Source organism: Mangifera indica, chromosome 1 (genome assembly GCF_011075055.1).
Source record: "Mangifera indica cultivar Alphonso chromosome 1, CATAS_Mindica_2.1, whole genome shotgun sequence".
Lineage (NCBI taxonomy): Eukaryota > Viridiplantae > Streptophyta > Magnoliopsida > Sapindales > Anacardiaceae > Mangifera > Mangifera indica.
The window spans coordinates 28349824-28376239 of record NC_058137.1 but is presented as its reverse complement, the minus strand read 5'-3'; the positions used below and the strand labels follow the sequence as shown (position 1 = coordinate 28376239).

General features: G+C 33.9%; 4 protein-coding genes across 21 annotated transcripts; 2 read left to right on the top strand and 2 right to left on the bottom strand.

Annotated features, from left to right (window-relative positions):
• Nucleotides 1–4222: 4222 nt before the first annotated feature.
• On the top strand, nt 4223–7506 carry LOC123222805 (scarecrow-like transcription factor PAT1). 12 transcript variants are annotated; one of them, XM_044645828.1, is made up of 4 exons: nt 4280–4366; nt 5525–5563; nt 5660–5776; nt 5842–7506. In XM_044645828.1, exons 3-4 carry the CDS (start codon nt 5739–5741, stop codon nt 7343–7345), a joined length of 1542 nt encoding a protein of 513 aa, XP_044501763.1. In that variant the 5' UTR covers nt 4280–4366; nt 5525–5563; nt 5660–5738; the 3' UTR covers nt 7346–7506. The 12 variants fall into 12 exon arrangements, 11 of the variants coding, with proteins under 11 accessions (XP_044501709.1, XP_044501778.1, XP_044501755.1 ...); XM_044645851.1 differs by having other exon boundaries at nt 4288–4366; nt 5686–5776; XM_044645774.1 differs by lacking the exon at nt 5525–5563 and having other exon boundaries at nt 4223–4366; nt 5739–5776.
• A 1412-nt stretch (nt 7507–8918) lies between these two features.
• Nucleotides 8919–13775, bottom strand: LOC123227476 (probable WRKY transcription factor 20). Its single transcript, XM_044652291.1, has 6 exons — nt 13401–13775; nt 11668–11826; nt 10603–11140; nt 10370–10508; nt 10124–10282; nt 8919–9819 (listed from the first exon to the last, which is right to left on the bottom strand). Exons 1-6 carry the CDS (start codon nt 13626–13628, stop codon nt 9324–9326), a joined length of 1719 nt encoding a protein of 572 aa, XP_044508226.1. The 5' UTR covers nt 13629–13775; the 3' UTR covers nt 8919–9323.
• Nucleotides 13776–15464: 1689 nt separating this feature from the next.
• LOC123224558 (inactive FRIGIDA-like protein 2) lies at nt 15465–20085 on the bottom strand. 7 transcript variants are annotated; one of them, XM_044648324.1, is made up of 5 exons: nt 18998–20085; nt 18201–18376; nt 17652–18107; nt 16694–16744; nt 15465–16621 (listed from the first exon to the last, which is right to left on the bottom strand). In XM_044648324.1, exons 1-4 carry the CDS (start codon nt 20034–20036, stop codon nt 16739–16741), a joined length of 1677 nt encoding a protein of 558 aa, XP_044504259.1. In that variant the 5' UTR covers nt 20037–20085; the 3' UTR covers nt 15465–16621; nt 16694–16738. The 7 variants fall into 7 exon arrangements, with proteins under 7 accessions (XP_044504259.1, XP_044504266.1, XP_044504236.1 ...); XM_044648331.1 differs by having other exon boundaries at nt 16706–16744; XM_044648301.1 differs by lacking the exon at nt 16694–16744 and having other exon boundaries at nt 15465–16299; nt 16537–16652.
• A 3726-nt stretch (nt 20086–23811) lies between these two features.
• On the top strand, nt 23812–25471 carry LOC123211974 (probable serine/threonine-protein kinase WNK11). The gene is made up of 3 exons (XM_044630972.1): nt 23812–23981; nt 24374–24877; nt 24944–25471. Exons 1-3 carry the CDS (start codon nt 23979–23981, stop codon nt 25334–25336), a joined length of 900 nt encoding a protein of 299 aa, XP_044486907.1. The 5' UTR covers nt 23812–23978; the 3' UTR covers nt 25337–25471.
• Nucleotides 25472–26416: the final 945 nt, after the last annotated feature.

The window sequence follows — 26416 nt, the reverse complement described above, 5'->3', positions numbered from 1 at the left end:
TATTTTAATAATACTATTTAACCCATCATCAGTCCTATAATAATATTATATATCAGTTCGGATAAAATTAAATTTAAATTGGGGCAGTCCAATTTATCCCAAATTTTTCTAAAATTTTTTATCAATTAATCCCAGAAACTATCAGTATGACATAATTGATTACAATTGCACATCACTAATTATAATGCTTACATGTGATAATCAATTATATTGTGCTGTGGAAAATTGATTGCACGGCAGATTTCGCTTCGTTATATAGCTACAATAAATATATTTCTGTATATTCTCGTTTTTCTAGTTTGCCATCGACCTGGTCTCTTTCACTTTAGACTTGATGTCAACATTTATTAATATTGGGTTAAGTGAATTCAACTCAAAGGACATTATCAATTTTCAAAGTTTTACTTTTAAGGTGTGATTTGGCTGACAACTAATATTCCATTTCCAGATTATCCAAAAGCAAGGATAGGGGTGCAATCAAATCAAGTTAGTTTCAGCTTAAATTTATATTGTTTTCAAGAAATTAAATTTAAGTTAAAGTTTTAATTTAATAATTTAATTCAGTTTCGATTCATTTATTTCTTTAATAATATTATTTATTAGTTGATATTATTATTTATTTTATTAATAATATTATTTTTGTCAATAACTTTCTAATAAAATTGTATAAGAATTCAAACAAGTTAATAATCAAACTCAAAGTATGCATTTAGCTTTAAGTCAGATTTGATCTAGTTGTAATCCACCTTCAAAAGAGAATCTTTATGAATTGGGAATCAATTATAAAATTATTTTTTTTGTTGGTTTTATTATAATTTCTATAAATTAAGCATTAGTACATAATATATTTGATTTAATGATAAAAAATATGAATTACAAATAACCAGAAATGTTTCTATTTATGTTTGTCTTAAATAAGTTGATATTGAATTAAAACTTTAGTTTAGTTTAACATCGATTTATTTATTTATCTAATAATATTAGTCATTTCACAGATAATACTATTTATTTTTTTAATGACATTATTAATTTTGTCGACAATTCTTTTTAATATAATTTAAATCAAGTACTATAAATTCAAATCCAAATTAACTTTAAACTTAACTCTATTTGGATTGCATGCATAGCTCAAAACAATATAATTGTTTCAAATAAAAATATTCTTAAATTAGTGAGACAGTTTGGTCAAAATATTTGACTATAAACCAAATAATTTGATTAAAAAAAATGGCGTGAGCCATGAAGTCATGAAACTGCTCCTATTCAACTCTGCATAATAAATGGTCGACAAGAAGGCCCAAGTCTTTGAAAAATAAAAATCAATTTTATCATGTTACATGGTTGAATCGAACAAAAAATTGGAAAAAAGATAAACTAATAATAATAACGATAACGATATCAATTTTGTTTTGACTCAAAAGTCAATATTTCTTTATCAAAGTAGACGTCATTCCTGATGCAAGACTTGCCCTATATCACCATTGACAAACCTTCATCTTCATATTGACCTGTTTGTTGGTTCATTTATTTATTTATTTTTTCCTGTTTCTCTTTATTCAAACCAACAGCTTCCCTTTTTTAATGTCTTAAGTTTTGTTTGAAATTCTGCCCACTTTCTAAGATGATGAGATTATTATAATTAATTCTTTCTCTTGCCGCATTCTTGATATAAAAATGTTTGTTCGTTGAGACTTTGGGAAAGAGGGTAAGTCATCTTAACTATGTTAAAAGTCAGTCATCTTATCATTCTTCATTTCGACTCTTGGTATTTTCGTACTCAAAACTCATTTATTTGGTGTACTTACCCTGTGTTTATTTATACTATCATGTATGAATTGGGTTTACTTTAGGTTAATTATATTTAATTTACTAATAAAACAAGTTGGGGGTAGTTGTTTTCTGACCTTGAATATGATTTTGACCAGATATTTGGTGAGGATGAAGTACGATCAAATATTAAACATATATCTAATAATATTTCAAGTATTTTATGATAAGATTGGACTATAGTTTATCAAAATAAAATCCTTATTTCAAGTCAGAATAATGGAGACAATATGGTGGAATTATATTTAAATATGATCATTCCACCTACCATAGGACCCTTCATGGTCGGTGAAACCATGCAAAGCCATACAAAGTCATCTAATCAAGCATTAAACATTATTATTTACCTAAATTTTCCATGTTTAACTAAGGGTTGGATATGGGTTGGCTCAATTCCAATTCAAAACCACTGTGATTAGTTAGTCAAACCAACTTTCAATCAAATTTGAGTTGATTAAAGATATCATTAAAAGGTTGTTAGTAACATGACTAATATTATTGACGATAAACAATAAATAATATCATCAATATAATAAATAGTATCATTAAAGAAAGATTCAAATTTAATTTGAATTTGAATTAAGTTGTTAAATTAAAATTTTAATTCAAATCAAGTTAAGTTTGAATCACCTCTATATAAACTTGACATAGTATTCAATTAGATGGGATTTACTTTCTTGGGATCCTTTGAGATTGAGAGACAATCTGAAAAGCATTAAGTTGGCATCAATATTGGAAGATAAAGAAGTGCGCCACTCAACATAATTTGATTATAACATCTCCATTAATGGTAAAATTTCTGCATTCTAAAATTACAAATAAAATCAAGATCCTGTCTTTGAATTTAAGGATTACTGTAATTCAATATAATTTGAATTTATAACTTACAAAAGTAAATGAATTATTCTTAAACGACAATGATTATCATATTAATGGTGCAAATAAACAGTTTTTCGATGATATTATATACTTGTTTAAATAAATTTGAATTTGAATATTATAATTTTTATTCAAATTGAAATCACCCACAAACTTTTTTCTAACTCAAGTTGTATCTAATTATAAAAAAAAAAAAAAATTCAATTTAACTAAGATTAAATCTATCTTTATATTCGTTCGTGAATTAAATCTATCTAAAATCAAAATAACAATGATAAGAAAGATAATAAACATTTATAACTACCAAAATGTGCTTCTTCCTTGAATATCAAAGGCATATGGGGATCGACAAACCCATCTAGAAGGCCAATAAAATAAGGGAAAGGAAAACGCGTAGTAAAATCAAAGGATATTCATGAAATAAATAGTTGGTTTCATGTTCATGTTGATGACGAGGGAGAGACGGCAATGACCATCATAACAAAGTCGAAAGGCGTTCACTTTAATTAAGATGAAAAAGAAGAATCAAAATCGATCAAATAAAATAAATAATTAAACCGTGTGGGTCCTTTTTATCATTCATCATCTTTCTCCTACCCACACGTTGGTCTCTGGACTCCCTCCCTCCCCTCTCAAATTTCGGCTAGTCCCAAAGCTCGTCTTTGTTCCCATTGGAGCTCTCAAAGGCGGCTCTGTTAAGCCTCCATTAATGCCTTAATTATGCATTTATCTTGACACTTTAAAGAGTAAACTCTTGGGCTAATTATGACTCAAACTTTTATTAATATTCAACTAACGTGTAACACATTATTTGACCACAAAGAAAATGAGTAAGTAGGGTTGAAACCACATTGAATAATTCAATTTGATATTTGATTTGATTTGATTGAAATTAAAATTTAATTAGAGTTTTAATTTAATAGTTTTACATAAATTTTTTTAAAATGATATTATTTATTATATTATTTATCTTATTAATGATTTTTTAATAATATTTTTAACTAATTTGAATAAATTTGAATTGGGTATTATAAATTTAAGTTAAATTCGAATCAAATCATATTCAGGTTTGACTTAAATCTAATCTTGTGAATAATACTATATATACAAATAATTAATATAAATCATTGCAAATAAATTAATATATCATAATATAATTTAATTATTTATTTCATCTTTAATTAAAAATTATTTAATTATTATGATACACTAATTTATTTACCTATTTTAATACTCATCATTTATAATTAAATTAAAGCAAGTGGAAGCAAATCAAATATTTATTTTTTGCTCTATTTATTTATTGATGGGAAAACCTTTCTTCATTATTATTTATGTATAAATATAGAAATGAAGAAGTCGTTGTAACTAATTACTTAAAAATTTTCACATAATAGAAGATTAATTTGAATCTAATCACATAATTACAATGTTAATTAGGCAAAAGGTGACGCCAAAATGCTGAGGTTTACAGGTGAGTGGCATATATGTAATTAGCTCAACAAAGGAGACTATTTGATAAAAGTGTTTTACTATAATAAAGATGCATCCACTGATCGTACTTAAACAAACTCAGAGACATGGATATTTGCAGATCTTTGTCTCATCTTTGAATCGGAATCAAACGCCAAATCTTAAGCACGACAAGGTTCAACATAAGGTCAGATTAAAACCCTTTCCTTTTGCGTTCATTTCATCATGATTTTCGCTTGATTTTCAGCTGGTTTTGGAGATTACTCTTGTGAGTTTGTGCTTGTTTAATGGTTTTTTTTTTTTTTACTGAGTTTGACTGTGTTTTGGTGATAGCTATGTGGTTTTTGTTTAGAAAATTTTGATCTTTTTACTTGTTTACTGAAGCCTTTCAGGATCTCTGATTCACTTGCTTGTCAGTTTTGGGATTCATGAAGCTGGAAGTCATGGATGATCTCTGTTGAAATTTTCTCCTTTTTATGATTTTACAGTTGGGGGGCAGAGTGAGAACTTTCCTTTCTTTTTACAAAGAGATTGGGGGAAGTTATTGATTTAGAAATGAAAATTTTCTCTATTGAATTTGTTTTTTTCAGAGCTTTTGAAATCATCATAGATTATTTTTTTCTTTTTAATGTTGTCTAGAATCTTTGATTGATACTTTAGAAAGATAGTCTGCAATGTTTTTTCATCTTTAACTGTTTCATTTCTTTGGGTACAAATAATTGGGTCATATCTCCTTACTGGCCCGGTAATTGAGCCGAGCCAGTTTCTTCCTTTAGATCATGGTCATATTTACCTTGTTCAGATCTTGACAATGATCAAATGGGTAGAAACTAGCCCTGTAACATTACCGTTCCAGTAATATAATAACCTAAATTGTCAGATGTTAGTGCAGGAAATGAATTCTGGGTACAAGACTTCGCTTACCAAACCAATCAATAAGCCTCCAAGTTAGGTGGGAGTTTTTGGGGAATTTCTTCATATAAGATTTTTAATAGCTTGTTAGCCCTTTTGCAAGTTAATCTGCTTGTGTTTGTGATCTGTACTTGTCCTAGAACACTCTAATTGAGATGAGAAATCATGTCTATTGAGTAAATTTTAGAGTCCAAAACATATTTTTCAGCTATTTGCTATTTTTTTCTTTCTTCTGTTTTCATCATTACCCTTGGAACTGCCTATACATGGACCAAGATGCCTCTATTTTGATGTTTGATTGGCCAGGGTTTCTGTATTTGGAGCTAAGAATGTGGTTTTTTGTTTCTCATGACTTATCCTTTTCGTGTCTACCAATGTTGATCCACAGATTGTCTTTCCTTTTGTATGATAATTGGTTTAACCTTCCCTGCAGAATATGTTAGTTTGCTGATATATATTCTACATCAAGTTGGTATGTCGTACATGTCTAAGTGATGATGAGAATACATTATGTAGAGTAACCAAAGTTTGAGAAAATTCTTGCCTGAACTTTTCTGGTTTGCTTCAGGCCGAAGTCTCCTTTTGTTGTTATAGATCAAAGAATTAGCCTTATCCAATGCGAACATCTCAGAAACATACATTTTCAGATGGGAGTCAGAAGTTTTTCAACCAGCCCGTGCAAGAGGTAACCTCGTTTGTTAGGCCTCCCCTTCAGAATTTAGACCACAGCTTATGCTCTGATGATAGCAGTGAAGGAGCGCACCTTTCTGTGGAGACTTTTGAACAATACTGCACCCTTGATTCTTCCTCCGGAACAGGTGGTTACCCTGCTGTTAATTCTCCATCTACTGCCAGTTTTTCACCTCCAAAGAGCCCAAGTTCATGGCCAAACTCTCAGTTGTACGCCTCGGACCTAAAACATTCACCTGACGAAACTAGCCAGTCACCAGTACATGACTCTTGTGTTATAGATGATGAGGATGACCTGAGGCACAAGATAAAAGAATTAGAAAGTGTTATGCTTGGACCTGATTCAGACAACTGTGACGTATACAGCAACAGCAGTCCAAGTGGACTCCAAATCTTGCCAGAGTCAGAAAAGTGGAACTACGTGATTGAGATGTTGTCCAGAGGAGACTTAAGAGAGGTGCTTTGCAGTTGTGCAAAGTCTATAGAGAATAGTGATATGTACACAACCGAATGTTTGATGACAGAATTACGCCAGATGGTGTCTGTTTCTGGTGAGCCTGTCCAACGTTTAGGAGCTTACATGTTGGAGGGGCTTGTTGCAAAGTTAGCCTCCACAGGAAGTTCTATCTACAAAGCCCTGAGATGCAAAGAGCCTGCTAGTGCTGAACTCTTCTCATACATGCACTTACTGTACGAAATATGCCCATACTTCAAGTTTGGATATATGTCAGCAAATGGAGCAATTGCTGAAGCCATGAAGGATGAAAGTGAAGTCCACATAATTGATTTTCAAATTGCACAAGGAACCCAGTGGATCATACTTATTATTGCTCTTGCTTCTCGGCCAGGAGGGCCTCCAAAGGTCCGAATTACAGGCATTGATGATTCAACATCAGCTTATGCCAGGGGAGGAGGACTTGAAATTGTGGGCAAAAGACTGTCAAAGTTGGCAGAAGCATACAAGGTACCTTTCGAGTTCCATCCTGCTGCAATGTCGGGCTCCGATATCCAACTTGAAAACCTTGGAGTTCGACCTGGTGAAGCTATTGCTGTGAATTTTGCTTTGATGCTACACCACATGCCAGATGAAAGTGTGAGCACCCTGAATCATCGAGACAGACTTCTGAGGTTGGCGAAGAGCTTATCTCCTAAGGTGGTCACTCTTGTTGAACAAGAAGCGAATACAAATACTGCCCCATTTTTCAATCGTTTCCTTGAGACAATGAATCATTATGCAGCTATCTTTGAATCAGTTGATGTTGCTCTACCAAGAGATCACAAGGATCGAATCAATGTTGAGCAGCACTGCCTGGCCCGGGAGATTGTCAACATTATAGCATGTGAAGGACCTGACAGAGTGGAACGTCATGAGCTTCTAGGCAAGTGGAGATACCGTTTCCTGATGGCAGGGTTTACACCTTATCCATTAAGTCCTGTTGTGAATGCAACCATCAAAACTCTGCTGGAGAGCTACAACAACAAATACACGCTTGAAGAAAGAGATGGGGCACTCTTTCTTGGCTGGAAAAACCAAGCTATAGTCACTTCTTGTGCATGGAGTTGATAGGCCACTCTGATTGATGGATATTCACAGGTCTTTGTTTATGACTTTTGAGGTAGAACTTTTGGAAGCATATCATGTTATTTCTTGTCTTATAGCTTGATGCTGTTGTATGAGTATGGTTTTCCTTTTGCTAAATAAATTAGCTTCCCGGCTTCCCAACACTCTACAAAATGTCTTACATTTTGTTTACTACATGAATTAAGAGTTTGACTAATAAACGGCATTCGGAATAGCTTAAACGGTACTGACTAGAGTATGTTATGTTGCAGCTAGACTAGAGTTTTGAGTTTTGCAAGATGTAGTGATACATTGGTGACCAAGTTCAACATTTTTCTTGTTTTCTGCAAACAGTATGCTCTTTTATATACCTAAATGGAGCAAGCCTTGTTGAAAAATAACTAAAAACAAGTAAAAAACTATAAACCAATTCCTAAACAGAAAAAAACACTTGCTGATAACACTACAAGAACTAAATTTACTGATTGTCAGGATACGACTGGCAAAGCAGGAAAGAACAGCACAGGGATTTGTCACAATCAAATTTTTGGAATTGGAGCGCAGTCCTCTTGCAGTCCTCTACTTCTGATTGAATCACAATCTTCATATGCTCATTCTGCCTTGTTAGCAATTGTCCGGCAAACTATGACAGCCCATTTGGTATTCTTCAACTTTGTCAAGGCAATCGTAATAACGTCACACAATGTTTCACTACTTGAACTCTCATTGTGCCATAGAATCCTAGACATGGAGATGTTGGAGTTGGCGATCACTTCGTCTATAAGACACATGGGTTTCACATCCTAGTTAGTGGGTAGGAAAGAGGTAGTACTCCATGTCCGTGAGTGGTTTAAGTTTAATTCATAAAAAACCGTTTTAAAATTCTTTTATAGATAAAAATCTTAATAAGGTTTCTTGAAAAAAAAAAAAATACTAGTGGTGTATGTTTTAAAGATAAAAATCCTATATAAAACACATTACTTTTTTCCAGTATGAGTAATATAATACATTGGTTTGGAAATGAGAAAATGTTAAAGTAATAATGACATGTTTTGGATTAACAAAGATAAATGAAACATTCTGTTCTCTTTACCATTTGTTGAATTAAGTTTTTTTGTTTTATTCAAAATGTATATTTTCCCAAAATAATGAGATTCTGGGAACACTTTTAAAGAATATATGCTTTTATAAAATCAGTCAAGTTCAAATTGATCTGAACAATCAAATTCAAACAAACTTGCTAAATTTCTATTTTAATATATAACTTTCTAATACTAAAACATCCCTTGAATCTAACTGGTTTTAGGAAGATGGAATTATTATTTGTTCTGAAAATTTAAGGATTTGTGTTGTGTGTTGCTGAACAGCCTTATAATGTGTTAATGTGTGTGTGAAAAGCTGTTTGCCAAGTTGCTTCACATGCACCAGAAAACAGTTATTTTGGACCATCCCAGAGAGCAAGGTTTATCGTTGCTTTGGTCCTTGTCCCCTAACAAAACAACAAAGTAATCTGAATTCAATGATCTACATTTTGTCATCATCTGGACCAGAAGCAAATTGCAACTGAAAAACAAAGTAACACAACATTAATAGTCTCGATTACTTCTCTCAAAAGTTCATACAAAAACACCGTATGGAATACATTTCTTACAAATTCCATTTCCCTAACTTGTTTTACAATACTGTTTTTCTTTCAAGAAAAATAATACCAGTATCAGTTTCACATTTGTACACAGCATTGAGCTCTGAGAAGTTAATACGGACAGTAAACATTTATAAGTGGGAAGGCCTTTTAGCAAATGCGGCATTTAACAACACCATTATCATCAGCCCATACGGCAAGTATCACATACAGAAAATTCATGCTTTCCAAACAGGATTCTATCCCCTTTTGTCTTTCTTACTAGCTGAAAGGAAGAAAAGGAAATACTCAAAGCAACTTTTTTTGATTTTTATTTTCATCAGCGTCGTGAGAAGAAATTCAGGGACCCATAAGTATTCTTCCAATGTTTTGAGGATAGGGGTAAGAAGAATGGTTCAATGGTGGAATGTTGATTCTACGCCGGTCAATGGGATTTTCTCTTGAACCATATTGATCCATGCCACCGTTTAAGACACCATAATATGTCGTCACTGGGGTTGCTTGAATTATTTTAAAATTGGAACTGCTAGCATGAGGTTGAACTTGGGCAAGTTGAGAATGCAGTGCCTGTGACTGCTCATTTGATCTATTCTCCGCAGCAGAACTGATCCCAACCCCAAGGTCAAGGCTAATTGTGTCACTTTCTTCTGCTACAATCCTCGAGGGTCCAGCCCCAGCTGGCGGTCCAGCAGTGTCATGACTACTTGTTCTTGCAGTAGGTACAACATGATTGTGCTTCCCCTCATAAGTTGTTATAACTGCTTTTGGATCATGTGATGCCCTCTCCACATGCTTTCTAACCGGGCATCCAGCATTTGTGCACTTGTAATAACTCCTGCATTCCATTGTGAGCATAGTGCAGGTGAAAAACACTTACGGCCAGAACATCAATTGTGCACATGAACCACAAAGTACATCCATTTGAATTACATACATTATCAAAATATCAGAATACAAAATTTGCAAATTAAGCTAAATTTTAAACAGCAACTAAAAAGTACTTGAACGTTGTGCATAAGTGTGACTTGAAATATTAAAAACAAACTTGGTTAAATTTTAGATCCATTGTCATCAACGATGAAACAGATTTAATCAATTAATGAGAATACACAACTATAATTATCAAAATTAACTCATACCTAGGATTAGGATTTCCTCTCACCACTTTTTGTCCATATTTGCGCCATCTATATCCATCATCTAGTATATCAACCTCACTAACTGTCTGAACAACTACACGTGGTTCCCGGATGGGCTTGACCACTGGAGTGACATCAGCCATCATGGTGTCCAACTTTCTGTTCGATGAAATATCAAACATCCTGATTAGATAAATATTTAGATGTACTAGTGAATGCATATGAGTCTTTATTGAACTATAATACCTCCGCTTTGAAAATGGATCATCATCATCACCCTCAGCCTCTTCTGCACCATCGTCATTTGCAGCTGCAGGTGACAGATCAGATAGGCCATTTGTCTCCATGGTATGTGACATCTGACCAGGCATGCTAGGTGACTTATCTAATATGCCAAATACAGGACAGAATGGAAGAGGCACATCAGTCTTTGGATAAAATAACAACAGACACAAACCACTTTGAAATTTATTTCTCACCATCTCGACGAGTTAGAGACGAAAGTTTGTCAGATCTTTCATCTTGGATGGACATGATGGTACCAGCAGAATATCGACGGCTTGGTTGAGGTTTAGGATGATCATGTGTTCCCTTGTATATTATCTCTGTTATCTGCCCATCATGAGAACGCTCAAATAGCTTTTTCACTTCACAATTAGGATGTGTACATTTGTAATAACTGCGTGGGAATTCACTCCCTTTAACATGCTTCTGACCGTATTTACGCCAATTAAATCCATCATCAGCTGGAACAGAAGACCCACTCCCTTTATAGTCAGCATGTAATGGCTGGATCATACTACTTGGGTTCCCTATCTGCTTTAGATCATCTGCATCAACTTCAAGAGGCACAGTAGCCCCTGAAGTACCCATCTGAAGAGGTGCTGACAGATTCAACTCATTTGACAAGACGGCCATCTCACTTTTAATGGTAGGTGAAGCAAGGGGCAGATTTTGGCACTGACCTTGTGTTTGCATATGTTGCTCACTTCTTTGGCAGTTAAGATCTGCAGGAACCTTGAAATAGATGAAAGACTTGTAAGTGACAACTCATTACCACAGTATTCAATACTTGTGAACGGTATACTGAACAAAATAAGCACATCAATCTTAGTAATTATGATTCAGATAGAGAAGAGAAGGCAATTCAGGTCCAAAGGTTGCTTCATCTATCTCCTTCCTATTCCATCCTTCAACTAATATTATCAGAAAAGACAAATACAGATGTACTTGCAGCACCGAGAAAAACATAGAACTATAACTAGAAATCACACTAAATATTCATTAACTAATTCTAGTACTAGACCAAACAAATAAGCAAGGATCACCACGATAAATTATTCATGATAATATTAGCTACCAAAGTACAAAAACACTAAATATATCTCTGAAATATCAAATCTCCGGGCAGAGTTAAAAATAACCTCAGTCTTCACTAACTAACTAGTCAATTATCAACACCTAAACAAGTAATACTGAAATGTTGTTTACAGATTTCAATCATAGAAGGTTAATATGAATATAAGTAAATCATTAGGCCATACCATATTTGATCTAGAAGTGGGTCTAAACTCAAAACAATTGGATTGTCCTTCATTTGACTTATTTAAACAAACTGTTGTAGCCAAATATGTACCGGAACCGGCAGTTGCATGAACTGACTGAGGTTTAAAAAGTGAACCAGTTGTTGGGGAAGGTTCAGCCTACAAGAACCAAAAAAAGCAAATAGAATTAACTTGCAAAGCTTCTTCATTTAAAAACTAATTAAGAGAGAAAAACATCAGAGTTGATAATGAAAATACAGGATATTTGCATCATCACTGCAATTCCTAGACATAGGATCAGCCAGTAACTTAGATATGATTTCAATATAACTGTTTCACATCCATCCACAAAGAGGAAATTGCTAGCAGATATCCAGATATGCTTTAATCAACATCAATAAATTTTTAAAGCGAACTCACCCAATCATCCAATATAAACATACTAACTCTAGCAAGTCTATATAATACCAAAGAAATTCAAGTTACAGCAAAGCGAGATTCTAAAGGAAACTCCTAAACAAGAGAAAGTAAAATCCCTGTATTCATTATCCATATATATCTAATTACCCAGCCACATACACAACTACCCGTGCTTTGCTCTATGAAACTTCTCTCCAACATCTCATCTCTATCTGAGGTCATATCTCGACTAAATTTTTCACAATCATATATCTCCTCTTTGTCTTGACCCACATGCTTCCTAGCCCAATCTAGCCTACTCTTTCTTATTGTCATCACAGCAAATTTAACAATTCTAATATAATCCACTCCACGTCAACAAAGGCATTTATTCCATATTCTACATACAAAATGGAAATGTTCTTTGTACGGCCAACAACACTGTTAAATAAAAAACAAAAAGGCCAACCAGCTCCACCAACGAAAGGAAGATTCATCATTATGTGAAAAAACAAAACTGGGCATTATAAAATGAAAAAGGTTAAGAATCTTAAACAAAAGCCATATTCTGGAGAACACACCACCTGGACAACAATGTGCCAATACAGAGAGTATTGTATTGACAAGCATCAGAATCTTGTTAAGGTCCCAAACATGAGCACAACCATATGTGATATCTAATCGTTGAGACACATAACCAACAAAATATAATAAAACAAAGTTCGAATATCTACCAGAAAAATGAGCATCTTGGAGCTCACAATTAAACCCAACTCACCTTACTCAAGTCTACAAAATTCTCCACTAAACCCACACTTGTACATCAATATACCCATTACAAGTAAAACTTCCAAAAACTTGACACGAAGCCAAATGTTAGACCGTCCTTTATGTCATAATCAAATTTTAGTCACTGTACAGTAAATCAAAAATCAAAACTTTGAATCTCAACATTTGGAAAAATTCTTCACTTCACTGATATCCCAAAAAAGAAAGTTAAGGCCAAGTTTGGCTGACTTTAATCTACATCACCAGACCAGATCTTGAACTAAAGAAGAAAAATCCTTTCCACTGTTCAATTAGCAACCGAACCAAACAACAGCTAAGCTAAAAGACAAAATTCCATTTTACTCTACTTTCTCCCATTTTCCCCCACTTTCTCAGCAACCACACAACTAAAAACCTCATCTTTCAACTTCAAACATGCTCAACTCCCAAAATTACCAAACCCTAACCTTAAAAAAAAATCCCCACTTCTCTCAATTCCTCAGCAACCAAACAGAATCAGAACCTAAAAACCAAAACCCCACAAAGCAGTAAACTCAAAAACAAACCTTGACATTAGAGAGAAGAACCGGGGACTCCAAAAAAGACGTCGGAGAGAGGCCAGGAGGGATCGTAATACAGGGCGAGCGCGAGATCGGTAACTTGGCCGGCGACATGAGCTTGTACCTAGCTCCAACACTTGCGGAGGCAGTGTCAACGGTGGAACCAACACGTGGCGGATCGGCCGTATCGAGAACGTCGTCGCACCCGCCCACTCCAACCTCAGTCGCCTCCATTAATTAGAAAAAAAAAAAAAAGTTCGCGTCTGTGTGTGTGTGTGTGTGTGAGAGAGAGAGAGAGTTAAAAGCGAGTTTAGTGGCGAGTCAAAACGGGGAGGAGTATTTTTGTAATTTCATTTAAGTGTTTTTTTTATTTTTATTGTTTTTGTTTTGTGAGCGAGAAACTGTCCGACAGTTTGCAAGTTTGGATGTAAGTTGAAGAGAAGACTGAAGACGAGTTTAAATAGTTTTGGCCCCTGATATATGAGTACTTACTGTAAGTCCTATAAAATGTTATAATAACATTTAGGTCCTTATTTTTAGTTGACAATACTTCGAAAATTTCTTAGAAGTAAATACCCTTACTTTGTTAAATTTTTATTCTCTTATGATTAAGAGAATTATTCCAAATTATTGATAGAGCACAATTTATATAAATTTTAGATTTTACAAATGGATTTTCTCATGCTTATTAAAAAGATATTGCATAAATTAAATTAAAAGAATCAGTCTTCTGTTTCTAATCAATGGATTTCACTTCAATTTTTATCCATTGGTTTCTTATATATTTCTCTAATGCCAATTTCTGAAAAAGGCATTATATGAATTGGATTAAAATAATTGTTAATTAAAACAGTTAAACTTGTACAAATCAATAAAGGGTTACTTTAGATTCTAATGGACTTGATGACTAAATATAAGATGCCAACATGTATTAGGGAGGGGTGGGAGAGGGGTAGTTTGGTAATTTAAATGGGGAAAGTGTTTTTGTTATGTATGTTTTTAATTTTGGATAGCAAGAGTTTGAAAGAGAAAGAGAGAGAGAGGGAGAGATGACTTGATACATTGAATTAGGGCATGGAGTCATTGCATTGTCATTTTTCTTGTGCTTTATGTTGTTTCTTTTTATTTTCACTTTTCTCATTCATTTAACCATTCCCATCTTTATTCTTTTCTTGTTTTTAGTATACCCCTAAAGTTTTGCATAATGTTATTGACTATAACAAATAAAGCACAATAATAAAGTTTTTTAAGGTGGTTTGACCTTATATCTATGACTATATTATTTATTTGTTGGCAAAGTGTTAATAATATTTACAAAAGGATTATCCTAAAAAGTATATAAGTATCTAAATTACTCTCATAATAGTATTTATATTACTTTGAGGGATTTTTTATCGATCTCATCTTCAATTTCTTTTTTCTACAGATCTTAACGAAGAAAGAAATTGATTCATCATCTCTTATTAGAATTTTTTATCATTATTAATATTATAAGTGAATAGTTTTATGTTTACCTTTAAGTTTATAGTTATAATTTTTGTAATATTTAGAAATTATAAGTCTTTTTAATTTTTTTTATTTTATAATTATGCTAAAAATACCCATTACAATTCATACAAGGATTTCTTAATAATTAATTTCATAATCTTTTCAAATATCCAATGCAAATTTTAATCCAATTATTTTATATTCTGGTTTTGATCTAATCGACCTAAAAATTTTATAATTATTAAGATTTAATTCAGAATTCCAATTATTACATTTTCAAGGTTGCTTTTCCTTTTTATAAAATTTTATAATTGTTAAAATTCTAATGTGACACCCCATTAAGGCACATGATTATATGTGCCACTAAACCAAATTTGATTTTGATTTATACAATTTGGATTTCCAGATTAATGGTTAAATAAATAAATTCGTTTTGAATATTATCTAAAATTTATTTATTTAATTCATTGTTTCGATTGTCAGTCGGATCAAGATAAACTTAAGACAGCCCCTTGAGTAAGTTAAAGCTCGATTTAGGTTCGAAAACATTATATTAAATAAAAATAATAATTAAAAACTAAATATAACAACTGTAAAATCGATAACAATTCTTTAAAATAAAATTACAGAATTGGATATTAAGTGTCATGTTAATCCACAATTGAGGGATCAATTTCATTACTAAGATATCCATGTTCAACTTGAATAAAACTTTATAGAATGACAATCCACCCTCCAACGACTTGAATGTCCCTTATGCTTTCCTCTTCTAGACAACCAAAGGCTGAAACAAGGACATTCTGGAAGCTTAGATAGCTCAAAATGTTTCTTCTTAATTATGCCTTCAAATCTTCATACATTAGTTGCTCCTCCTTGTTTCAACTAGACACTCACCCAATTTGAGAGACAAGAGTTTGAAACAATGTCACCCCTGAAGTTGAGATGATCACACCGTCACCCCTATATATATTTGGTATGAAAACTAACAATTTTCCCAAATAGCAATACCAGTGTAGAGAAAGATATTTTAGATAAACGGATGACAATCTCAAACAAACAACTAGAAGTTTAAGCAAAACAGTTGTCCTCTTGAACCACGATGGCGATTCTTTATATATGGTCCTTGGACAAAGTTGACAAAAATTCAATTCTACCAGCATTTTCTTTCAGAAAGCTTTGTCAATTTTTTCCTTAGATATGGCTAGACAAGGAAAGACGTACTGTGCTGAACAAAAACAGTGAACACAGTTGTTTTGTCATTCTATTGTTAGTTCAGGCTGCTTCAGAACAAATCCTCTACCTGGGGTGTTTTTCTTTCACCAGAAAACAGCCTGCTCAGCACAAACAGTACACGCTAAATTTCTGCCCTTCTATAAACTATATCCCCTAGCAAAATTCTGTTGTCACCATCAGCAACCTAAGATTCGTGACAAATGCACATGCTTGTGTGAGACAAAGAAAGGGACAATAAGGCATCAGACAAGATAGTAAAATAGATATATGTCTGATCTCTATCTGAAAAAGAGTGAAGATGAACAACATGGATTTGCATCATGAAACCAGGATCAAGGTAAATGATGAACAATAACAAAATATGCTGCTATTCTGACAATCTTGTTAACAGAAGCCATAGAAATGTAAATGTTAAGATTACCTGCAAAGTGTGTTCCATTCATGCTAACAAGTTTCAAAACCGCACGAATATTCCAGATGACATCGATATATACCATGAAGAAAGACTAAAAAGAAAAAGGATGAAATCCTCCTGCTCTATATATAGAAGCAAAACAAACACTGAATCAAGCAGATACCTTGAAGATTACCTGTGAAGCGTGTTCCATTCATACTAACAGGTTTCACAACTGCATGAGTATTCCAGATAACATCAATATATACAAAGAAGAAAGACTACAAAGAAAAAGGATGCAAACTTCCTGCTCTATATATAGAAGCAAAACAAACACTGAAGCAAGCATATACCTTGATCATACTTCTTTTAAAAAAAACAAAAAAAAGCAAAGATTGAAGAAAACTTTCACTCCATATAGCAGTATAGACATTCCCTTTTTCCAGTGGCTGGCTGGTGAGGGATCAAAGGTCCTAATACAACCTGTAACTAATGAGAGTGGCAGAAAATTGCCACCTGCACAATAAAGGGATGAGAAAAAGAAATAAAATAAACCATAGCAAGTTTATTTTTGTTGCTATTCACAGTTGGGAACTGTGAAGTAAAAGAAAAAAAAATTACCATAAAAAACTGTTTGGTACTATAGTTATGAAAAATTTGATCAATATTAAGCATTAAGGTCTATATGTAAAACCAAATTCGACCCATCTCAAAAATCTAACTAGATAAAAAGGCTTTAAAATTACCAAAAATAAATAAATGAGTAATACTGAAGGCATTTGCTGAATCCCAATAAATTCAGAATTGACCAAAAATACTCTGGACATCCGCAGAACACATCCACAGATATCATTCTGCAGATCTAGTTGCTTTGCTACAATCATAGTGATAACAAAGGCAAGGTATGCTTACTGAAGACCAGCAACACAAAATCAGGCAAAGGCTACAACACTATCCTGGCTTATACTATTATAAAAACAAAACACTAGCAAGAGCTACTGAGGGTAGTAAGATGGATGGTATTGAGGTGCGAAACTATATCCACCATAAGTAGTTGACCTATCATAATACCCAGAAGGCATCTGTGACTCTGAAGAATATAAATGTGAGGCAGCAAGATCTGAGCTCCCAGGGAAACCCACCTGGGCTCCTGTCAAAGCATACGACCTGCTGGCTGAACCTGCATAAGGGGCAACTACAGGAGTGGAGCCCACCAAGCCGTAAGGCCCAGCTGGTGTGCCCAAATATGGAGCAGAATTCTCAGGTAATAAACCTGCTGGCTGCAAATGGGGTTGTGGGAATAGGGGAACACTTAGATTGGCTGCAACAACAGTTGGTGCTGTGTGGCCAATGGATCCAGTTTTTCGAGGACGCTTGTTTCCAATCTTTTGTGGCTTCCTTGGTTGCCAGTGTAGCTTCTTAGGCTGCTGCTGAGGCTTGGGAGCAGGAGCAGGGCGTTTTCTGTCTGCCTTCAGCTTCTCTAGCACCTCTACACGGTTCTGAAGTATGTCTTTGGGGTACTCAGATTCAAGTTTGTAATCTTCAACTACTTTGATCACTGCTTTCAGGGCACCAACTTCTTTGGCTGTGGCCTCATTCTGCATGATAAGCTCGATGAGTATACATGCAACTAATAATTCAAAATTGAAGTCTAAAAGGTACTATGAAAATTATGCAAAGAACCAAAATACCTGTGATCTAAGGGAGTTTCTTCCATCCTCGCGAAGTTGCTTTGCAAGCCTCTGGGACTCGCTCAGATAGGCTTTCAGGAGTGGGACAGGTGGGTATTTTTCAGTCAGCTCAAACTCAAAAATATATTTCAGAGCCAGAATTTGCTTTCCATTGACCATAAGTTTCTGAATGAGATCTGCAATGCACAGGATAAGTATACATTCATCAGAGTCAACCTAATAGAGACAAAGGTTACACAACATTGAGGCCTAGAAAATTTTAAAGTCATTCAGATTCACTTCATTCCATAAGTTCTAACTTGAATTAACTGCATAGACACGTCTCAGTTACATCTTAATCCAAACCATTCTTCCTCCAATTACACCAAACCATGTAAGCTATCTATGTGTTTAATCGACAATAGTTATTGATAAAACAGGGAATTACAAACTTTGAAATAAACTAGTGGGTTACTGTTTCTGGCCTGCAACTAATGCCATAAGTAGTTAAAAAGCCACAGCCCCCGGAATAATTCAGATTTGTTAACCTATTCAATATGCAAGTATTATTAACCCATTACTCATTAATTAACAAAACCTTTCCCAATCAATGAGATTAGACAATGCACTTCCATAAAGGCATCGTACCCTTTCCCCCAACCCCACTATGTAAAGCTAATACCTTCGGTTCCCAACTTTAAAATTCACACTAGATCATTTAACAATTTTTCAACTTTAAAATTAATACAAAACAATAACAAAAGCATAATAAAATATCAAGGAATCATATCAACTTTAATCGCCCTTAATTGTCATACCTTGAACATTATCTCCTAAATCAATTGCCTTGCTCAACACAATACCTTGCCGGTACTTTGCAGCAGGCACACATAAGTCCACAAGAAAATTCTTCTCAAACTCACTTCCCAACCCATATGCAGCCACCAAATGCAAGAACCCCAACAACTCTAAACCATTTTCTCCATGCAAATTCAACTTCTTTCTCCAATCAAAAGCCAAACTTTTTGCTCTATCCCTCACTTCTTCACCAATATTTGCATTAATTCCTAAGAAAACCTCCAATAACAACAAACAAGCCCTCCTTGTCCCCCACAATTCTGGGTCATTGTCACTTTTCAACTCGTTATCAACTCCATAAAACCCCTCCATTGCATCCAAAACCATCAAACCAGGATCCGGAGATACCCGGATTGCACTTGGGAGCTCAACCCGAACTTTTTCCCGGACATTTCGACTCTCGTTTATGTATTTTCTTAACCCTTTACCGTCCATTTTCTCACATAGCGTTCTCAACTCGGGTAGAGCCACATCCAAGTCAACTCGGTCTTGACTCGGGGGGTTCGAAGACGATGGCTGGTACGGTTGAGCGTCACAATGGGTTGTTAATACTGACTCCACTGGGACTACACTCGGTGGGTTAGACGAAGATGGGTCTTTTACAGTGGATAAATTTAACTCGCGCTGAGCCGGTTCCGCTACCGGATCAGATGGAGACGGGCCTCCGTCTGGGTCTTCCTCCGTGTCCTCCTCAGGATCCTCTTCTGGGTCTTCTTCCGGGTCCGTCTCTGGCGCCAATGACGGAGACAGAGACGGTAAATCTAATTGGGGTTGCTGAACCGGCTGAGACTGAGTAGACTCGAGCGATTCGAGAAGACGGAATCGTTGAGTAATGGAGTTCTCTATTTGGGTGAAGTGGGCATCTAAATTGGACCAGGAGAGGGAGAAAGAAGACAGAAGAAAGGAGTGTGATTGGAGTTCATCGAAGGCCTTTTTAAGATCTTCTTTTTTAGAGGGTATTTGTTTAATGGCAGCTGCAATTGTTTCCAGTGTCGCCATTGTTTATGATTTTTCTGTCTTTTTTCTTAATTTCGTTCCTGAAGCAAACAGAACCGCCATAAATAGACAACAGAGAGAGAAGGTCTCCGACCCCGAATGTGAAAAACGGTAAGGCTTTGAAATGGCCCAAGTTGAGCCCATTTCAAAACTCATCTATATGTGGGCTTCAAAAGCAGCCCAATAAATTCTAATTGGGCCGCATAAAGATTTTGTCTATAGGTTGCCCATGGGCCATGGCTGATTCTGAGCTACCCTTTTCTTAGTAATATGCACTTGGTTTCAATTCTCACATGTCAGGGTAATTTTAAATTAATAATAAAATAATATTTAACTATATAATAATATATATATAAATTAGTGTTCATTATTAATTTTTCTCCTATAATAAAGGAATAGAAGACATTAATGCACATTTTGTAAAATCAAAATCGATAATATTATTTTATATTCCTAATATCACTATATCATTTTTTACATACATCCTGTTATCGTAACAAGATTGTAGAATTATCTACTATTTTAATGGGATAATATAATTAATTGTTGTCAATTACATGTCTATATTCATCGTATTCGAATATAAATATATCTAATTATGTAATTATTCAATTAAGTTGTCCTTTTTTTCTATAAATTCAGTATAATATGAAAGCTGAGGGATATCATTTTGTAACCACACTAGTTGCTATGCCAAATTTACACTCAAAATTATCACTAACATAACGGTAGATATAAACTCTCGGATAATATGTCAAACCATCTTAAAAATTTTTCGTATCAACAAAAACCATAAAATTAATGGAAGACGATGAATGCATGGACATGGGCATCTTAACTAATGGTGTGAATGCAATCTATAACATTAATCCTCCATAATAAGAGTAAGTTGAAATTGAGAAAAGAAGGGACATGGGGGCAGGTGCTCCAACTATATGATATAAATCCACATCCGTTATTTTTGTGTCTAGTGATGGACACCAAATGCCTACTCCTCTACTCATTAATTATAAAGAGGTCTTACACTATTTGCATTTAATTTGGGTCAAATTACAATAGTTTATTCAAAACCCTAGCTAAATTGGGGTTTTGAATGACACTACTCCAATGCAATGTAATCAGAATTGTTCAATTTTGATGCGATTTTGGTTAAAATTGTATTTGAATCACACAATTCTAATGTGATAATTTTCTTTATAAACTGGGGTTGAAAAGTTATGTAATCAAATTTGTGGGCAAAATGTTATCTAATTTTAGTAACATTGAAAGTAATAAAGGATAATTTTGCCTTTTTAGGGTAATTATCCTAAAAATTAATGAATTTTATATATTGTTCTTGATCAAAAGTCAAAAATATTATTTTTTTTATTATAAAGATAAGAACTTACCGTTTAAGTGGAAAACATTCATTCTCCTTTTTAAATGTGATTGGACCATATACCATCAAACTAAAAACATTTATTATTGTTCAATAAATATATTTAAATAGTTGACATACAAACCAACTCTTTGATAGGGTCAAAGCTCTATTCAAGTTTAAAACCTTTAACTTTATCTAGGTTGTCACACTTAATAATTCTTATATAAGTATAATATATTATGAATCAAACCAGTATATCTATTGAGAAAAGGGATATTTATATGACCAAATGGTTCAATATGAAACTAGTTGGATTGGTTGACTAAACTTGGCCAATTAGTGTCTTTCTCAACTCCCTCATAAACACAATGCCCCAGTATGAAACTGGAAGGATGCTTCATCATCTTGGTTAGGAGTTAAGACCTTGTCAAACACCTTAATCTAATGGTAAACTATTGGATGAATTGATTGTCCTCATCATTTTGAATCTTTTTAGCTATATTCATATGCAGAGATTACAAATTTGGTCCGTGAAGGTTTTAAAAAAAGCGACATTCTTACTGTTCAAAGCCCTCATCGTATGTTATAGCCAAATTGGCATCATTGAAAACTTAAGAGTGGCATGCTTTATGTTATGTTTAAGATTGGTTGTGTAACCCTTGTTATGTACTGTCAAAACTTTGTTTTTAAATTCGAATTGGATTAGTTAGCTGAACCAGAACCCGTCAGTATGTCCAGTCTTGAATCATGTCTATATTAATTATTAGACCAAACTGATCTGGGGTTGAATTGGATGAATCAAAGTTCAACTATCGAGATTAAATTTTAATTTAGTTTGTTTTAAAGCTGACCAAGTTGAAGAGTGAATAATTTTGCAATATAGATTGGTAAGAAATATACACGATATACCACAATATTATAATTCTTTTTGGATCAATACTAGTCTAATGTTTATCTAAACAGTTTACTAATTTGATCATTGGTCGAACCAATAGGTGACCTAAACTAATATTTTGACTGAATCAAAGTCCAATCCAAATATGAAAACGTTGGTAAAAACACGTTAATTAGAATCATTTTACCATGACACCGTTAATATCATATGAACCCTAAATAAGAAAATGTTGAACTCAAATTAAAATCTTCACTGATAGATCACCTTAACATATATTTAGGTTAAATTAGAATTTATCTCAATGTAATGACATTTAAAATTTTCTATTCATGCAAATTCCAAAAAGCCTCTTTTTGTTTTTAATTTTTTAATTTTTATAACAATTAAAATATACTGCAAATTTGTTAGGCCACAAAAATAACAAAGCCATGTGTTCTCGTGTTTATTGTGAGATCAACTTTATAATTAATTTCAGTGTTAATTTTAGTAATTTAATTACACTAATTAAGCTTTAATTAATCCAAATTAATTAATAATTAATCTTGAAACTTAAGACGTGAATTGTGAACAAGATGAGGGAAGCCTTTATGATTTCACATGCTTCACATGTGACAAGAATGCAAATGGGGGCAATGGCCACCACTACCAGCCAGCTTGTCTTCAATCACAGGTTCCTTTGTGGATTCATTCATTATTTTATGCACAAGATGCCAACCAACTTAGATTGCATAATTTTTTGCATCTCAATGCCTAATAACTTGAATTAATTTCTTATTTTAATTAATTATTTGGTTGGTAAGATAATTAAAACTAATACTTAGCAAATTCAATCAAAGTTATGGCTAAAACCCATCTTAGTGATAAGCCTGGATTGATCAGCAATTGAATTAGATTAGATCAGGTCAGATATGTTAACACCATTCTTATGCTTTGTTGGTTGGATCAATTGACACGTGTACTAGTCCTTTGGCCCAATTTAAATACATTGTATGTGTCTGGTTAACTTGGATGTGTATACATATCATGTAATTTTTAGGTATGACATGCTAATGTAACGGCTCCGCTTGGCCGATTGGATCAATTGACCCGCATATTGGCCTTCTGATTCGGTCCATTTTCTTTATTGATCAATAAGAATATTCTAATTTTCTTGGCAGCCAAACAAGCAATATCAAAATTCAGAACACCAGCTGTTACCAATTGACCCTAGTAACCGAAGAAGACTAGACTTCTTCTCCCAATCTACCGGAACCCTCTAGTTGCATCTACGCCCTCCATGACCCCAAGCCCGCCAAAATGTGCTGATGTGTACGGTTAAGATTGAAAGTTCCAAGGTACCGGCAAAGTTGACTTCCAATCTCAATATCCTAGGGTTTCGCTTTCCCTTTCCCCAACAACAAAAAAAGAAGCGAATCCCTGAAACCACGCAAACCCTAAATCAAAATGGACAGCTGTCAGTTGCCCAGTTAAAAATCTTAAGCGAAAACGGCTTTTAAACCTTCCTAATGGGCAATTAATTACCTAATTAACATTAAATTTCTCATAAAACTTTACCCTAGTCCAAGTCCAATTTCAACTTCAATTCCCTGTATAAATACCCGTCTCCAAAACCCTTCAGCTTTTCCATGCCTCCTGCTTTCTTATCCTGCTTTTGCTTTTGCTCGTTTTGCGCTTCTCATTGCTGCGTTTTATGGTAAGTTCCATGATCACCATCAACCTCTTTGTCACTTTTGTTTTTATCTTTTAACTTTTTTCTCAGTTTTGTTTGAGCTTTAATGGCGTCTTCATGATTTTGAGTTTAAATTTCGTCTTATTATGTCTCTGGTTTGTTTTTATACTTGTCAGGTTTCTGGGTTTTTTTTTTGTTTTTTGTTTATATTTTTTTCTTTTTTTTTCTCTCTCTCTGATCTGATCAGATCTGGGTTGGTTTCAAGTTACATCTTTGACAGTGTCTTTTGATCTGAATTTGTTGAAGGGTTCTTGTTATGATTAAAGTTGTGGATGTTAAGTCTTCAATTTTGTTTAATTATTTATAATTTAAATACATATTTTCATAATTTATTTTGCATGGGTTTTGTTATTTAGATGCCGAGCGTTAATCCCGATGCAATCGACAAGGATTCGGAGCCGTTCGTGGAAGTTGATCCTACCGGCCGATACGGCCGATACAATGAACTTCTCGGGTCAGGCGCGGTGAAGAAAGTGTACCGGGCATTTGACCAAGAAGAAGGCATTGAAGTTGCGTGGAATCAAGTGAAATTGCGCAACTTTTGCGACAATCCGGCGATGATCGAGCGGCTTTACTCGGAAGTACGGTTGCTCAGAACCCTAATGAACAAAAACATCATCTCCTTGCACAATGTCTGGCGTGATGAAGAGCACAACACGCTGAATTTCATCACCGAAGTTTGCACTTCGGGCAACCTGAGAGACTACCGGAAAAAGCACCGGCAAGTCTCCAAGAAAGCCCTGAAAAAATGGTCCAAACAAATCCTCAAGGGATTGCATTATTTACACACGCACGAGCCGTGTATAATTCACAGAGATCTCAATTGCAGCAACGTTTTTGTCAACGGAAACGTTGGCCAGGTAGGCGTTTTCATAATCTTTAATATAATAAGCTCTCTCTGAACTGAATATGGCTTTTTCCCACAGGTTAAAATCGGCGATCTGGGGATGGCGGCGATAGTAGGAAAGAACCATTCAGCGCATTCGATTCTGGGTACGCCAGAGTTCATGGCGCCGGAGCTTTACGACGAAGATTATACAGAACTGGTGGATATATATTCATTCGGGATGTGTGTTTTGGAGATGGTGACACTTGAAATTCCCTATAGCGAATGTGACAATATTGCAAAGATTTACAAGAAGGTTTCCTCTGGGGTGAGGCCGGCGGCTTTGAGCAAGATCAAGGATCAAGAAGTGAAGGAGTTCATCGAGAGGTGTCTTGCTCAGCCGAGGGCTCGGCCTTCGGCGGCGCAGCTCCTTAATGATCCGTTCTTTGATGGCATTGATGATGACGAAATTGAAGATAATGTTTGTTCATGATTAGGTTTCATTTGAAGTAGCTTTCGATTTAAGTTTTCTTTTTTTGATGTTTTTATTAATGGATTGAATTTTCTCTTTTTAGGATAAGAGTTGTAGTAGTTGGGCATTGGGATATTAAGAGAATTGTTTCTTGGAGATGATAATGTTTTTTTTTTTTTTTTCTAATTGTACATATATTTTTCAACATATATATATTTAAAAATTTTAGTAAGAAATTTGTGTGTGTGTTTTTTTTTTTTTCTTGTGACAATATTTTAGATTCAATATTGTATGCTATTTTGGAATTGACTAAAATGGGTATTCAGAGCGACAAACAAATTATGTATCACCGTTGATTAAATAATCTAATTGTTTATTTCATCTTTAATTTAAAAACTAATGTGTTATTACTTAAATGCAACACATGTATAATGGTTGATGTGTCAATTATGTGATTTAATGTTAGTGTTTACATCCATATTTATACAATAAAACTATGTGCACCTAGTGTTATATGTATTCAATTTTGAGTACTCAATTATACTATGTATACCCAATCAATTTTGAGTACCCAATTGCATTTGTATAATAAAACCATGTTTAAATTGTGTTTGTATAATAAAACTATATAAACTCAGAGTTATACGTACTCAGTTTTGAGTATTCAATTATATTTGTATAATAAAACTATATTAAAATTGTGTTTGTATACTAAAACTATGTATATCCAATGTCATATGTATAAATTTTTAATACTCAATTGGGTATTTAAATAATATGATTGGATGTTATTTTAACATAACACTAAACTATAATGTTTGAAATTACAAAAAAAAAAACATTATATTATGCAACCCTTTTACATAATCAATCTATTTCATATGGATTTATTTGTACTCTTTCCAAATATAAACATCTTGTACTATTCAATATAATCCTCTAATAGTAGCAATTTATTCCAATCACTTGTAGAAAGCTATGCTTAACATACTTATGATATATTATATAATTTATTAGTTAGTTGAATTTTCGTTTATGATATAGTTCAAATTCAAGGATAAACATGAGTTGTAAAATTTGAAGTAAAGTCAAAGTAAAGGG

Coding starts and splice junctions, on each gene's coding strand:
- LOC123211974 (XM_044630972.1), top strand. Junction 24,878..24,943: donor TCAACGGAAACGTTGGCCAG/GTAGGCGTTTTC, acceptor TTTTTCCCACAG/GTTAAAATCGGCGATCTGGG.
- LOC123227476 (XM_044652291.1), bottom strand. CDS start 13,628: ATGGAGGCGACTGAGGTTGGAGTGGGCGGGTGCGACGACGTTCTCGAT. Junction 10,283..10,369: donor GATCCATTTTCAAAGCGGAG/GTATTATAGTTC, acceptor TTCATCGAACAG/AAAGTTGGACACCATGATGG. Junction 9,820..10,123: donor AGAGGAAATCCTAATCCTAG/GTATGAGTTAAT, acceptor AATGGAATGCAG/GAGTTATTACAAGTGCACAA.
- LOC123222805 (XM_044645774.1), top strand. CDS start 4,250: ATGCATCCACTGATCGTACTTAAACAAACTCAGAGACATGGATATTTG. Junction 4,367..5,738: donor ACGACAAGGTTCAACATAAG/GTCAGATTAAAA, acceptor ATACATTTTCAG/ATGGGAGTCAGAAGTTTTTC. Junction 5,777..5,841: donor TCAACCAGCCCGTGCAAGAG/GTAACCTCGTTT, acceptor TGATGATAGCAG/TGAAGGAGCGCACCTTTCTG.
- LOC123224558 (XM_044648287.1), bottom strand. CDS start 20,036: ATGGCGACACTGGAAACAATTGCAGCTGCCATTAAACAAATACCCTCT. Junction 18,377..18,997: donor TTTAGGAGATAATGTTCAAG/GTATGACAATTA, acceptor TGTGCATTGCAG/ATCTCATTCAGAAACTTATG. Junction 18,108..18,200: donor GAAACTCCCTTAGATCACAG/GTATTTTGGTTC, acceptor CTTATCATGCAG/AATGAGGCCACAGCCAAAGA.